The sequence below is a fragment of the Topomyia yanbarensis genome, chromosome 2, assembly GCF_030247195.1.
Source record: "Topomyia yanbarensis strain Yona2022 chromosome 2, ASM3024719v1, whole genome shotgun sequence".
Lineage (NCBI taxonomy): Eukaryota > Metazoa > Arthropoda > Insecta > Diptera > Culicidae > Topomyia > Topomyia yanbarensis.
The window spans coordinates 432,855,880-432,870,906 of NC_080671.1; the positions used below are offsets into that span (position 1 = coordinate 432,855,880).

Below are 15,027 nucleotides of genomic sequence, written 5' to 3' on the forward strand. Positions count from 1 at the left end.
TGAAAGAAAACGAAATTCAATTCATGCCCGCGGCGATGAATGAAATTTTTGGTTCGTTTCCCTCGTCATTCGTTCTCCCGACGCAGCGCATTCAGGCACGGACATGTTCGGTTTAAGAAGCAAACTGAATTTTGTTTCTATGCTAGCTCTGAGGAGAATTATTGAGCAAAAGTACCTCAGATATAGATTACGCAGTTCACTTATAATTGAAAATGTAGAAGATTCTAACTTCTGTCTTAAGTTCTCCACATAATAACAAATGAATGCTTTGGTCGGCGAATGAATTTATATTTCCTCTGCAGTCAAGCATTCAAAATTCCAAAAACTCCAGCTTTAAATGAATTTTCAATCATAGCTAATTTGATGTATTTCGCAACAAAAGCTCGAAGACGTAGTGTATTTATGGGGATCCCAACCTTGGCTATACCAATCAACCATTCGGCCATACGATCTTCCTCTTCATGCCTGATGATAGGCGGTGCTACTTGTGTAGAAGTCGTTCGATTTTATCGCTGTTTGCTTTTATCGCGGATGGTGCTTTCCGGAACTTCATATAAACGAAACGCAGCACGGACAGGTCTACATTTCGTCACACTATCCACTGCTTTGTTTAGTTGCTCCAGATGGTAAAGCATTCGTTTTTTGGGAGCCATCATAACTAAAATTCAGCCACGGTATTATACATGAATGAGTATGGTGAAGCCCAATTCCGTGACAATTTGTCTACCAAAAAAGCACCAAAATAAATAAAAATGTTGCGAATTCGATCATTACCGAAAAAGTCTTACCCGTGAGAATAAATTAAATGCAGTATAGAATTTACTGAAAAAACCGAAGAAAAATCACTTTGAAATTTTCACGCGCTTTTAGCCATTTTGCTAAGCGTAGGGCTACGTTTGACAGTTGGAAGCATGCGTTTTTGTTTTTTTTTCATTGTGCAATGTGCACCTAACTGTCCAAATAATTAATTGTCATTGTCATTTCTCAGCCCACACCCTGGCAGACGTTCATCCGCCCATCTAGACTCTGTCAAGATGAGGACCTACAAAGCCTAACTGTTCGTATGTGCTAGTCCGTATAGCACACCAGTTTCTTCCACAAGCAGGCGCCGGCTGTTAACCAGTCCCACAAGTTTCAGATACATTACATAGAGGATAGTTGGAGACAGAAAATGAAGAGATAGATTTTGGTTTGCTGAAACGATACAAGAAAAGCAAAATAATTGTGATTAGTCTTTTTTTTTATCGGGCAGATGGGACTGCAGCTTAACGTAACGTCAAGTTCTCTATTTTGTCTGGTCCAATGTATCCTGCTCCTAACAACGCGTGCTAAGTCGTCAGTGATGCAATTAAAACTTCGCATTGATTCCGCTTCTATTTTCTTCCTGATCTCCTCATGGGTCCCCTAGGTCAGAAGCGGATCAATCGAATACAAACTATTTGGCGCAAGTTCAGAGCGTGTAACGTCGTGTCATCTAGTCTGTCATCCTATGGAAAATCATCCTACCATCGCCTTGGGGTCAACGTCATATTGGCAAATTTCGCATTGAATCCGCTTCTGTCTCTTCCTAATCTCCTTTTTGTCTGCTAGGTCCGAAGCAGATCAATCGACTATTAATTGAAACGGTAAACATACTAGCAGTATTAGTCCTTACTCGCGAATACTTTTCCTTCAACTGTGCTGTTTCTTCTCTATCTTATAACATAACTCGATTATCCCTGTTCTAGTCAATATACATATTCATTACATTATGGACCAGGCAAACCCTTAATTTTTCTATTATTATTGTCCTGAGTAGCTATACCAGTGAAGGTATTTTAGGATTTCGCAAAAGAATCTCTGCCAATAAAGGCATAAGAAATATTTATCCACTATTAACCATAAAGTTTGCTCGAACCGAATGTCCGCCTGGTTCGACTCGAATAGACTACACCGACCCGAAAGGGTTGCTTATCATTTCTGAGAGCCGGTGTGCTTGGTCGAGTTTAGTAATCATAAGAACAAGTCCTGAATAATTAACTATCTCTTAGGTGCCAGTCCTGCACTCCTTTCCTGAACTAGCCTCATACTCACGATCAAAAGAGTCGACAACTAGTAGGATCCACATGTCCCCCACCCAAGCGAATTGATCAACTTGCAAGTAGGAGCACATATCTACCAACCAGCCAAGAAGACTTCCGAATCAATGAGAATGGACCATGCCAGTCGAAGGCCACAAGCCCAGCGCCACCTCGTACAGTGTCATTGTCATTTCTCAAGATGAGAACCTACAAAGCCTAACTGTTCGTATGTGCTAGTCCGTATAGATTTTGGTTTGCTGAAACGAAACAAGAAAAGCAAAACAATTGTGATTAGTATCGTAGCTATAATAAATAAATAAACGATTTCTCCTCTGTTGTCGGTTTCCCTGTTCGCAGTCCTCCCTCCTGTTCCTGATCTGTTTGGGCCACTGGCTTTCCGTTTCCTTGGCCGTCCCGCTCTCCCGCACACATCGTAGCAGGAGAAACAAATGAAAAAACAAAACAAAACATAATGAAAATAAATGGAAGTGTGCTATCTGTGCCTAAATTGATGTTGCTTCTCAGTTTTGCACGACCCAGGGGGGACTTGGCCTTGATCCCAATGCTCTGTCACCGATGTTACGTGATATTCGTTATGGAATATTCTTTGTTTGGGGGCCATTCATAAACAATGTTGTACGTTTTTTTATCCCTGATCCGCTGATACGTCTAAAATTCATTTTTAGTTTTTTTATCTCGTTACGTGACGCTCTTCCCTATTGTCAATATCCAACATCATTTATGAATGATCCCCTGGTGATATATTTAGAGCAGACAATCCAATGAGAAATAGGATTGACAGGATTTTAGTGCGCTCTTGGCACCTTGTGTCACATCTTCATGTTTGTTATACATACTAAGTATACCAAAGCATGCGATGTGATGACCGGAAGATTAGAGAAGCAACTCCTCCCCTTCCCCCCCAACTGTCCAAATAATTAATAGTTATAAAACTAAATGAGGCATTATGGTGCCACAATAAAAAGTTCTAAAAAAATCAAGGCATTAGGCGCTGCGCGGAGCTGGTCACAATTCTGGTTCTCAACCTGCCTTTCAAAACTCACCATCTATATCGGTATCTTCGTTGCGCCATCTCCAGGTTGCCAAAGCTCGGTTTTCCTAGCGTTTCGATACCATCAATCGTTGTCAGCACGCAAACGTTCAAACTCCGTGAAATGCAAACACAACAATCTTAAATTCCAGAACGCTAGCATACCAAAACAGCCTTAAGTGTCTTCAAGCCTTCTGGACAGTTGAAATATGCCTCGTAGCTGCCATCAAACTTGACATTCCCTTCGGAACTAATTTGTAACCGACAAATGAAAGGATTTCCGGAAAGTAATTATTCTCACCACTTTTAGTACTGTTGTATCGCACTATCTGAAGCGAAGAGAAGTTATTTTTGTGATATCGCCACTAGCCAAATTATCTATAATAAATTAAGGCTCCCAACCTAGATGATAATGATGTGAACATCACGAGATATGGGTCTGGATTGATTGCTTAGACACCGGTTTCACCTTACCAATCCATAACAGGGTTGCGACAAGACCACAGCTCTCTGCTTGATTTGACAGCTACTTTAAGCAACATCTGATGCTCTGGATCTACACAGGTCAAGCTTCTTCTGGGTCCGCCATCCAACCTAGTTTGCATACGGTCCATAATTAGACTCACTGTTGTTCATTCACCTACGAGAGCAAAAGCGTTTAAATTTTCATCGCTGAATGCTGATACTAGCCCTTCCATCAGGGAATCTTCTCAAGATCATCTGAAATTTAAAGATAAACGAGGTTATTTCGGAATGTTGTAGGCTTTGAAAACGCTCGGTTTACAACATTTTTGAAGGTTATAATCTATCTTCTCACAGGTTCTTACTCTGGCTTAATAGCTAGCGATTTTTTCATCGGCTTCTTGCCATATCTCTGTTAGCAATGAATCACGATTTTTGTTTTGTATTATTTATATGCAAACTTAGCGAATAAAACTACTTACAAGAGTCACGATTATGCCACTGTTACTCGATTGATCGCGACTTTCACATTTATACTGAAATTTGTTCGGGCAAAAACAGTAGAACTGCCTGTTGTTAATAATGTTCCCTTCGAAACGCGCTCTTGCCGCAAGCACTGTTTTCTTTTAACAAAATGATCGCGCGTGGCTCTGAAAAAAACTAAACAAAGCAACGATTTCATGAATTCGATCAGTCTTTCTTCTACAAGATTTATTTTCATTCGGTATTTTAGGATTCGAAATATCCTTCTTGTGTCCAAAGACATTGTAAGTTGATTGTATTTATGTAAATGAAAGTCTACTTTCGAACGCTGTCTACCATAGATAAATAATATAAATCAAGGGTAAACGCATCAAATATTCAATTGTTTGAGTAAACAAACTAAAACTGTTGTTATTAAGTGGCAGTATTGGAACGCGTTGTGGTGGCGACTCTCGCTTCGGCAGTCACCTACCAATCTATTATAATCTAACAACGGGGCACGACTAATGCAACTATGGAACAGGGAATATATTACAAAGACTGCACTGTACAACTGGGAAAGCGATGGACGCTGTAAATCAATGGCAATGGGACACTATTCGCGAAATATTTTCCGTGCTTTCGGATTAATCCGTCTCACTCGGCCCCGGCTGCTAACGCTAGTTAACGCTTCGTTGTCCTCACTGATGGCATCACTCCCATCGCCACTACTAGCCACTGCATCACCGTTGGACCGATGGGAAGAAGATGAAGGTCCATGTTGCTGCGACGGTCTAAGGTGACTACTACTACTACTGCTAGGCTGACTACCGAACATGGCATACCGCTTCGGTCGTTGCCGGGTCGTTGCATCGTCGTCATCGCTTTCTTCATTGTAGTGAGGGCGCTTCATATTTCTGGTACTTCGCAAACTCGACGGGCCAGGACCCTGTTGTTAGAAAGAGAAAAGAAAATAATAACTTTTGTTGAAATTATGACAAATATTACTTACCCCGTAATCATCTTCAGAGGAAAACCGTTCGCTCTGCCGCGTTCGACTGCTGACATTTGTTTTCCGGGAACTCGCTGCAATTTTTCTGCTAGCCGTTTGTGATCGACTCCCGCGGGGCTGCGAAGACATTGTTTGCAGCGGAGTATTATCGTCCGAATCATCATCCGTGCTTGCTGCCTCTTCTTCCTCGGATTCAGCTTCCTCTGCATCACCGACGAACTCCTCGTCGGAATCATCCTCCTGGTCATCATCCGAGGTTGCAGATGGTTTCTTTCGTTTGGCTGGTGAATTGGTTTTACTTCGCAACCGAGAACTGATTTGACCTGCGGTTTGACGAGGTCTCAATGGAGCATCGTCATCAGTAGCTTCCTCCGTGTGATCATCTGGAGTTTGATCTAACTCATCCGCATTGCGCTGGTGACGGGAAAGTTGATGTCGATTTCGCGTTCTCCGCGACGAGGGTTCACCATAATTGTGGTCAACCGTGTGGGGAGGAGGCGTTACTGAAGGTTCACTCCGGGACACATTACGTACCCGGCGATTCGTGGAACGACTTTCGGTTTTACGGGGTGATTTCGCGGGCGAACCATTCGTTCGATTAACCCGCGAGCGAGAAGGTCCAGCAGAGCTCGTGCTGGGCTGCTCGGGAGATTGTAATTGAGCGTGCGGATCGTTATCACTTTCGCTTGCCTGCCAATTTCGAGCTCGATTAGCGGCTCGTTGAGAAGTAACACGTTTGCTAATGTTACTCGTTTCTTCTGGGCTTTGTTCCGGATCCGATATTCGATTTCGCGGTCGTTTTCTTCTGCCGGACGGTTGCGAGTTCGATGGTTGCTCGTCGTCGCCCGGAGCATCCAAACTGTCTTCACTTTTGCCCCATTCAGCCTGTGCCCGTCTAGTACTGCCTCTAGTTGATCGCGGAGATTCCTCCTCGTGCTCGGAATCGGAAACTATTCGCGATGTTTTCGGTCGTTCCATATGATAACTGTGATCTGACTCGTATCTCTGCGGTCGTTTTGAAAGTCTACGTCCGCTGCTCGGGCCTTCGCCGGCATCATCTTCTTCACTATCGCTTCCGGTATTATTTCTAGTGCTTCTCAACATTCGTCTACTGGTGGTACTACTAGTAGTGTTCTTTGGCTTATCGTTTTCCTGTTCTCTTCTGCGTTCTTCTCGATGTTCTCTATCCTCAACAACTCGCTCAATCTGCCTGGATCCTGTGATTGCTGGCACACTTGCATTTCCGTTTCTTTGTCGTTGCGTCGTTTGTTGTCTACTGGACACAAAATCCTCTGATCTTGATGTGCTTGCGGCAGTTGCGACCGCACTCGCCGTTGAAGGTTTCTTTTTAGCTGTTGACGAGCTTACCATGCTCTTGCTGCTAGGATTTCGTTTGTCCTTCTTGGGTTTGGCCTTCTTACTACGTTTCCTTTTGTAAGGGTCATAAATGTCACCCGAATCGTAATTCCTTAGGTATGAAACCGGTACTCCCGCACTGTCGTCACTACTATCACTCGAATCGCTCGAACTCTCCGATTCAACACTGCTAGCCGTTCGGTCTTCAGCTTCCGTTTCCTGAGATCTTCTCGTCATCCGACTGGTAGTTGCAGGACCCGCTGTGCCTGATGCCGTTCTGTTGCGACTTGGACCAGGTTGTGCATTGAGTGTCAAATTGTTACTACTCGACGACACACCGTTTGAGCTGGTCGATTGTCCTTTTCTGGTTGCTACCGATGCAACAGCAGCCGTTCCATTCCTGGTCGGTCTCTTCTTCGGGCTATCATCATCCTCATCTCCATCGTCGTCATCATCCTCCGAAGGACGTGTCCTCGATGACGATCCTGTTGTGTTGTGACTCGGATTGGAACGTCGACTCGGTCCTGCACTACCAGTACCACCGCTGGTTCCCGCCCGGCTTCGATCGTTTCGACGGTTCTTTGGTGCTGCCGAACTAGACCCCGCAGCTCCAGCAGTGCCGCCACTAGTTCGTTTAGCTGCATTGGCTTTGCCACGCCTTCGAGCCGACTTCCAGTTGTAGATGACTGGCTTGACGTGAGCCTCGAAGAGTGTGCTTAACCGGAGGGTCATAGAGTAGATCTGGAATACGAATGGAAATGGTTGAATTTAAAGTCACGCATTTGATAAGTGTAATCTAGTGAAAACTTATTTTGCTCATATTTTTTTTTAAATTTTGATGACAATTCAATAAAAATTTATTAAAATAAATAAAACACAAAACTACACACAAAGGATGAACAAATTTGCTTAAAAAGAAACAATACAAAATAACGCTAGGCCAATCGGGACAGTATCGCTCTGATGAACGAAAATACATATAAATTTCATGCAGAACTGAACTGGAAATAATCAGATAATACGTAGATGGATAATCTGACTGGTTCTTACCGCAATGCTTTCCTACACAAGATAATTTCAAGTTTTGGTGGAAATTAGTCGTTTTAATAAATTTTTATATGAATTGCGCTCATTGAATGGAGGGTTTTTATTTTATTTTTTTTATTGGTTTAGTGAGTGCATGGATGGAATGAGAAAAGAAGACAAAACAAATGAATTGTGAGTCAGCGGATTTCTGCGTAACTGTGGGAGTTTCTTGATAACGTTGTTCTTACTCCTAGAAGTGTCTTACTTCTAAGTGGACGAGAACAATCGGTTATAAAAACGTGATAGATATAGCTGGGGCAGTATTTCTTAGGTAAAAAAACAACTCTTTAAATGAGCCCAGACGGCTGCCTCAATACTGAAAGCTTTATGCTGAGTCTTATATGTATATATGTACTTAATTTCAATAGGCGCAAAAATGTACAAGGAAAAATCTGATAATTTGAACTGCCACAATTAGAAAATCAAAAAGTAGACGGTTTCTTAAACTAATAAACATAAGTAAATTTGGGTTTTTGCATCACAGAAAAATATTCGGCAGAACTAAGTTTTACAACAATCATCTTGCCAGTTACCAGAAATTAAATAGCTAAGAGAACATTTATGCGAATTACGATTCTGTTTCTAAACCCAAATGTTCGTCCCCTTTTTTTAACACATCGCTCTAAGACTTTGGACAACTTCATAAGCGACATTTTGTTTATTCATCCCAGTTGCTTTTATTTCTTGATCCCTCCAAATTATTTTAGGATGTTAATGAGATGTACAATTTTTTTCCCTAAGTATACCTGCTCGTTGGTTATTGCAATAGACAATAATTAGTCCCTCTTTCGTCCGCAAGGACAAATCGCTTGCCAAAAAAATGAATTTCTTGGTATACTTATTATGTTCAGGTGACTGCAATTTTAGTAATATTGCTTCAAAGATTAAAATTGATGCAAACAACCCCGTTTGACGGCAATTTTCAATCATAAAACAGAGCGCTTAACAATTTTTAATCTTTCTCAACACTTCTCTTCCCGAGCCACAATCCAGCAGATCATCGTCACTTTTTGTCGCCTAATATCATCTTCGTTTCAAATGGTCGGTGTTAAGTCAGACCGGACCAAGTCGCAAAACATCAAAAAATGAGTTAATGATAGCACTGGATAAAGAATTTCTTCATCTACGTTCCACTTTTACCAGATTTGAAATATGAAACAATAAATAAGAATTATGGTTAAAATTATTTTCCAATTATAATGTAAAGGATGCTGCGATTCAAACTTTAAACGCGTTTTTCTCGAAATCAATGCACTGTTACTTAGTCCGGTCTGACCTAACACCGACCAAATGACTTTGACTCTTTCATCTTCGCGGCCGCTGCACGAGACTCTTTGGGTCTATTGGGATCTTGCTTCGTGTAGTTTCTGATATTTTTTAGGTAATGGTATCTGCAGATTTGTTCCATCACATTTCTTGTCAGGAGAAGCCGCTTATCCAATTCTTGGGTATTTCTCCTTAGATGGTACATACTGTAACACGAATAGAACCTGCTTCGAGCTCAAAATACATTGATGCATTTCAAATACCGCGCGTGCATGTATAAACAATTTCATTCGCCAGGTGAATAGTGGCCCCCTGTTTACTAACACCTATGACCAGACCCATCGAAAAAATGTCCTTTTATTATGGCTGTTGCAGCATCGGGGAAGCGTCCTGAAATCTCTAGGTTGATGAGCAACTAGCACCAAAATTATAAACTTCATCAACTCATCTTTTACTATGACTTGCTAAAACATTTCACATACATCGTCGACAAAGAACAGAAGAGAGGGATGTGAGCTCAGAGCTGAGATTTGTTGGTCACGTCACAAGACCTTCACGAAAATCAAAATGTTCGGAATTCAAATGGGAAACACATTAGTATTGTAAACATAAGTCATCACAGTAGAGTCGTGGTTATTTTCCTCTCATTCTTATTTCTATTATGAACACACAAGTACATGTAGACAGGGAACTCAGGAACAGTATCGGGTCATTAGGCCGAAAACCGCTATGCCAAATACTGTTAAGCCGAGTGGGTCTTAAAGTCGAAAGCCATCATGCCGTATGGGTCATAAGGCCGAATGGTTATAAGACCGAGTGCCATGAGATTTAAAAAATCAGAGCTAGTTTCACTCCAAAAACGATAACGATAACGACTTTATTTGACCTAACTGCCCATAAAAGCATATAAGAGTGTTATATGGATTTTTGTCGAAAATAAGTTATCTGTTGGATTGTATTCTGTATCACCACTGAATCACAATGCACAAACACATAAGATTAACAGGTTTGTTCAATACATATCGGAAAAAAACCCAAAACAATGTTGTCATATCCATAAGGCTCAATGAAAATGTAAATCTTGAGTAGCATTTTTCTCGGCTTACTGTTTTTCAATATACTTTAAGAGGGAGGTAAGGTTTTCAGGGTGAAAAATGCTTTTTTCCAATCTTTTTATTTTTTCATGTTAAGAAAGCGACAAGCGACTCGATGACGAAAATTTTTGTAGAACGTCTTTCGGAAAAAATGCGATTTGCGGTGTTAACTGCCATTCAAAACTACTAACCCGATTTATTTTAAACTTTGTATAGACATTCTATGTGAAAAATACCTAATCCCTACGTTGAGTTTTTGAGATAAATTTTAAATAAAGGGGATTTTTTACTCATTAGAAATAAAAGTTACTATTTAGCACGAAAACGAAACGATGAAACCCTTACCCCCTCCCCCCACCTTAATGGGCAGTTAAGGTCTCTGATATAGCAACCCGTAGCATCAGTAAAGCCCATTTCTAGCCATGACGTATTATAATGTTTATAATCACACGATTGAGTATAAAAAAATCAATTATGTATTTTTCCGTCTTTAAATCATGAGTTGTTCTTTTCAATTTTCAGAACTGTGATGACCGCATTACCAAGTTAATGCACAGCTGGAGCCCAGTCGAAGGCGACTAGAACATTAGGCAGAAGGCAATGAAGCCGCATGTTTAAGAAAAAATGAAAGCTTCTTAGTGATATGTAGGCCGTAACACTACACAAAAAAACGACTTCAAGCATTCTTTCGGCCAAATGACTCATTCGGCCTAATGGCACATTCGGCCTAATGAACTTCTCGGCCAAATGACCCGTTCGGTCAAATGACACATTCGGCGTAATGACCCAATCGGCCTAATAACTCATTCGGCCCAATAATTCATTAAGTGGAATGACCCATTCGACCTAATGACTCATTTTGCTTAATATGATCCATTCGATCCGATGACCCATTCGACCTGATGACCCATTCGGTCTAACGACCCATTCGGTCTAACGACCCATTCGGTCTAACGACCCATTCGGTCCAACGACCCATTCGGTCTAACGACCCATTCGGTCTAACGACCCATTCGGTCTAACGACCCATTCGGTCTAACGACCCATTCGGTCTAACGACCCATTCGGTCTAACGACCCATTCGGTCTAACGACCCATTCGGTCTAACGACCCATTCGGTCTAACGACCCATTCGGTCTAACGACCCATTCGGTCTAACGACCCATTCGGTCTAACGACCCATTCGATCTAACGACCCATTCGGTCTAACGACCCATTCGGTCTAACGACCCATTCGGTCTAACGACCCATTCGGTCTAACGACCCATTCGGTCTAACGACCCATTCGGTCTAACGACCCATTCGGTCTAACGACCCATTCGGTCTAACGACCCATTCGGTCTAACGACCCATTCGGTCTAACGACCCATTCGGTCTAACGACCCATTCGGTCTAACGACCCATTCGGTCTAACGACCCATTCGGTCTAACGACCCATTCGGTCTAACGACCCATTCGGTCTAACGACCCATTCGGTCTAACGACCCATTCGGTCTAACGACCCATTCGGTCTAACGACCCATTCGGTCTAACGACCCATTCGGTCTAACGACCCATTCGGTCTAACGACCCATTCGGTCTAACGACCCATTCGGTCTAACGACCCATTCGGTCTAATGACCCATTCGGTCTAATGACCCATTCGGTCTAACGACCCATTCGGTCTAACGACCCATTCGGTCTAACGACCCATTCGGTCTAACGACCCATTCGGTCTAACGACCCATTCGGTCTAACGACCCATTCGGTCTAATGACCCATTCGACCTGATGACCCATTCGACCTGATGACCCATTCGACCTGATGACCCATTCGACCTGATGACCCATTCGACCTGATGACCCATTCGACCTGATGACCCATTCGACCTGATGACCCATTCGACCTGATGACCCATTCGACCTGATGACCCATTCGACCTGATGACCCATTCGACCTGATGACCCATTCGACCTGATGACCCATTCGACCTGATGACCCATTCGACCTGATGACCCATTCGATCTGATGACCCATTCGACCTGATGACCCATTCGACCTGATGACCCATTCGACCTGATGACCCATTCGACCTGATGACCCATTCGACCTGATGACCCATTCGACCTGATGACCCATTCGACCTGATGACCCATTCGACCTGATGACCCATTCGGTCTAATGACCCATTCGGTCTAATGACCCATTCGGTCTAATGACCCATTCGGTCTAATGACCCATTCGGTCTAATGACCCATTTGGTCTAATGACCATTTCGGCCGAAAGACTTTTGGCTCAATAACCTCTACACTCTCAGAAACGAAATGCAGTTTGCATGGGAACTATTCTGACTGCAGGTCTGGGGTATTTACTTATTTAGCATAACGGACATTTGGTATAATTTTCAGAAGTGGTCACACTGGAGGTCATTTCCCATTTTTTCATCTACAGGGAAACAGACATAATTTTGGACTGTATGCAAAGATAGGTCATTCGGCATAACTTTGAGCCGTGCTGCTACTGAAGGTCCAAAATTAATTAGATTATTCTTCTTTGCAAATTAATATATAACATTTACGCCTAATGTGGTTACGCCACCTCGCTTCAAGTCGTGTGCTGTCCGAACTTTCGTATACGTAGTTGAAGTTGGTGTAAAAAAATGTAAAAATCCTCAATAACTTTGAAACGAATGAGTATTTTTACATATAGTCTTCGACAAAATTATGTAGCTTTGATACCTACACATTTGTTTTAAACATAGTTTGCACGAAAAGCCACAATAAAAAGTTATATTGAAAAAACTAGATTTAAGGGGGTTGCCATAGAAAACGCCTTATAAATCGATAACCTTAAATCCTACAAGTTCAAGCTCTTCAACAAAATTTTTCACCATTAGCATTTCTAAAACTTTGTCGAGGACACCAACTTTCTACCTCGTCAGTATAAAGTTTTTTTTTTTTTAGTTTGATCATAGTAAGCCATGCCTAATTTCAATTGTTATCAGATTGTGGGGAACATTATTACGAACAAATCCTCCAAAGACACCCTGTGAATATATTCGATGGTTTGGCCTCTAGTGAATTAAGTTCACGTTTTTGGCGTTTCCGACCACTGTGCACTGTCGCTCCGTCGAACGTCAAATAATTGAACTAACTAATCTTTGAGTAAACCGCACAAACGAGTGGATCGCAGGTTTGTTGGCGAGGGACCGCCGCTTCCGACGGCGAATAAGCGGCGACCTTGCATCGGTCTCGGTTATGCGGCAAAACCACATTACACTGGCTTCGCCCAAATGCTAGAGCAGTTTAACAACCGATGATTTAATATATGCAAATGATAAAGTTAACTATAGTCTGGATCGAACGGTATATAATTCTAAAGAAGAGCTCATGACACAAAGAAGGGTAATAATGATACTTTTAATTATAGAAAAACCGTATGGAAACTCACTGGCGATCATAATAAAGATAACCAAAACAAAACATACGTCTGGTGAATCGCACTTCTAGTGCGCTGCACAAACAAAAACTTGTAAAATCTACACTATACTACAACGTAAGTCATAGACAAACAATTTATAATTGCAAAAATGAGCAAACACAAGAATATCAAAAATGAAACTCAAAAGAATAAGGCAAAATCAGTTATAATATGCATTCACTCGAAATTTAATCAGTATATGGAAAACAACTCATTATTATTAAACTAGTTATTGGAGAGGCGTTTCGATTTCCTCTCATCAGCATCCGGATCCGACGCTAGCTTAGTGACAGGACTAACACATCATGATTATTGCTTAGGGCAGCTTAAGCCTTATGGCTCATTCGCTGATAAACTAGACATTCGTCTGTTATGCCACATGACCTTCAGTGAGATCACTTAGCAAAATTATGCTAAATGTCCGTTACGTCAAATGACCGTTTTACATAAGTGAAAAATAATTATGCCAAATATCCGTTATAACCTGCAGAATGATCGCTTTTCAAAATTATCTCAAATGCCAGTTATGTCAAATGACCTGCACGGTGATCACTTCTCAAAATTATGCCAAATGTAATTTATGCTGAACGTCCATTATGCCAAATGACTCGCTCACTCTGACTGGAGTACACATTAGAAACGCCCTTAATGCGCAAATTGGTTTAATCCAATTTTACCTTTTGGGCAATCTTGCATAATGCCAGACGTTCGATTCTTTGACCAATATACAAGAGTTCGTTTTCACTTTCTCGTCAGCAAACCAAAGCTTCTGTATTTGCTTCCCGTGAAATTACTCGGCACAAGCCAGCTGCTTTAGGCGTTCACATGTGTGGTGTGAACTGTTTGGATTTTTGTGTCTAACTAGTGTTAATTTCGGTACTGGTTTAGCTACATCGTCTAACTAGACACCCAGACGAGATTAATTCGGAACACAAAAACCAAACTCAATTTAAGCTAGGTCGTGTGGTTTAATCCAATTTTCTCTTTTGGGAAATAATGCACAATATTCGAACGTTTCGCTATTCGATTCTCCAGGTATGCTACTATCGTACAAAATAGGTGCTACCGATAGTGATTTATCTAGCTATGGCGAGAATGATAAACCACAGCTCGTTTTCGTTTATAGTTGAGAGGAGCTTCAAAGTAATCATAGGGAAAATTCAAGCAGAAAAGAAATACCTAGATAAAGCATTCAATATTTTTCTCAGCTGCTACAGATCAACGTTCTGTAATCTGAAATGCACATCGTGAAAAATTATCTATAACGGAACTAACATCGGTAATAACAATAAAAAAATTTATTATGGATTTCGCGTTTAGAATTTGTTCCACCAGAATCCGACACTAACTTAGTGACAGGACTAAGCCAGCGTCGGATTGACGCTAGCTCCAAAAAACAAAAAAAACTATTTGTATTTCTGAGCACATCTGTAGTCCTGCGTGATGTCCCGCAAGCAAAGAAGTTCTGATTAAGCTGGGGAGAATTAATGATATCGAAACTTGGTATGGCTTAGCAAGTCAATGCAATATGCACTATAATTCTCCTTAGTGGATAAATCTTTTGCTAAAAACTATTTTTCTTCCTTAAATCTTCTTTAGCTCTCATCAACTTAAAACAAGCTTCCTTTCTTGAGGGACATCACGCTTGACTAGTGGTTTGTTGAGGAACGCAAATTGCGCCTTCGCTTTTTTTGAGCTAGCGTCAATCCGGCGCTAATT

At 41.5% G+C, this 15,027-nt stretch overlaps 1 protein-coding gene across 1 annotated transcript in view; it reads right to left on the bottom strand.

The window, feature by feature from the left end:
- Nucleotides 1-3,890: 3,890 nt before the first annotated feature.
- Nucleotides 3,891-15,027, bottom strand: part of LOC131685482 (PH-interacting protein) — a 35,332-nt gene continuing 24,195 nt past the window's right edge. The window contains exons 10-11 of the mRNA XM_058969218.1: nt 5,048-7,144; nt 3,891-4,984 (exon numbers count right to left, since the gene is read on the bottom strand). Of these exons, the coding sequence (XP_058825201.1) occupies nt 4,652-4,984; nt 5,048-7,144 (2,430 nt within the window). The 3' untranslated portion in view covers nt 3,891-4,651. The remainder of the gene's footprint in view (nt 4,985-5,047; nt 7,145-15,027) is intronic.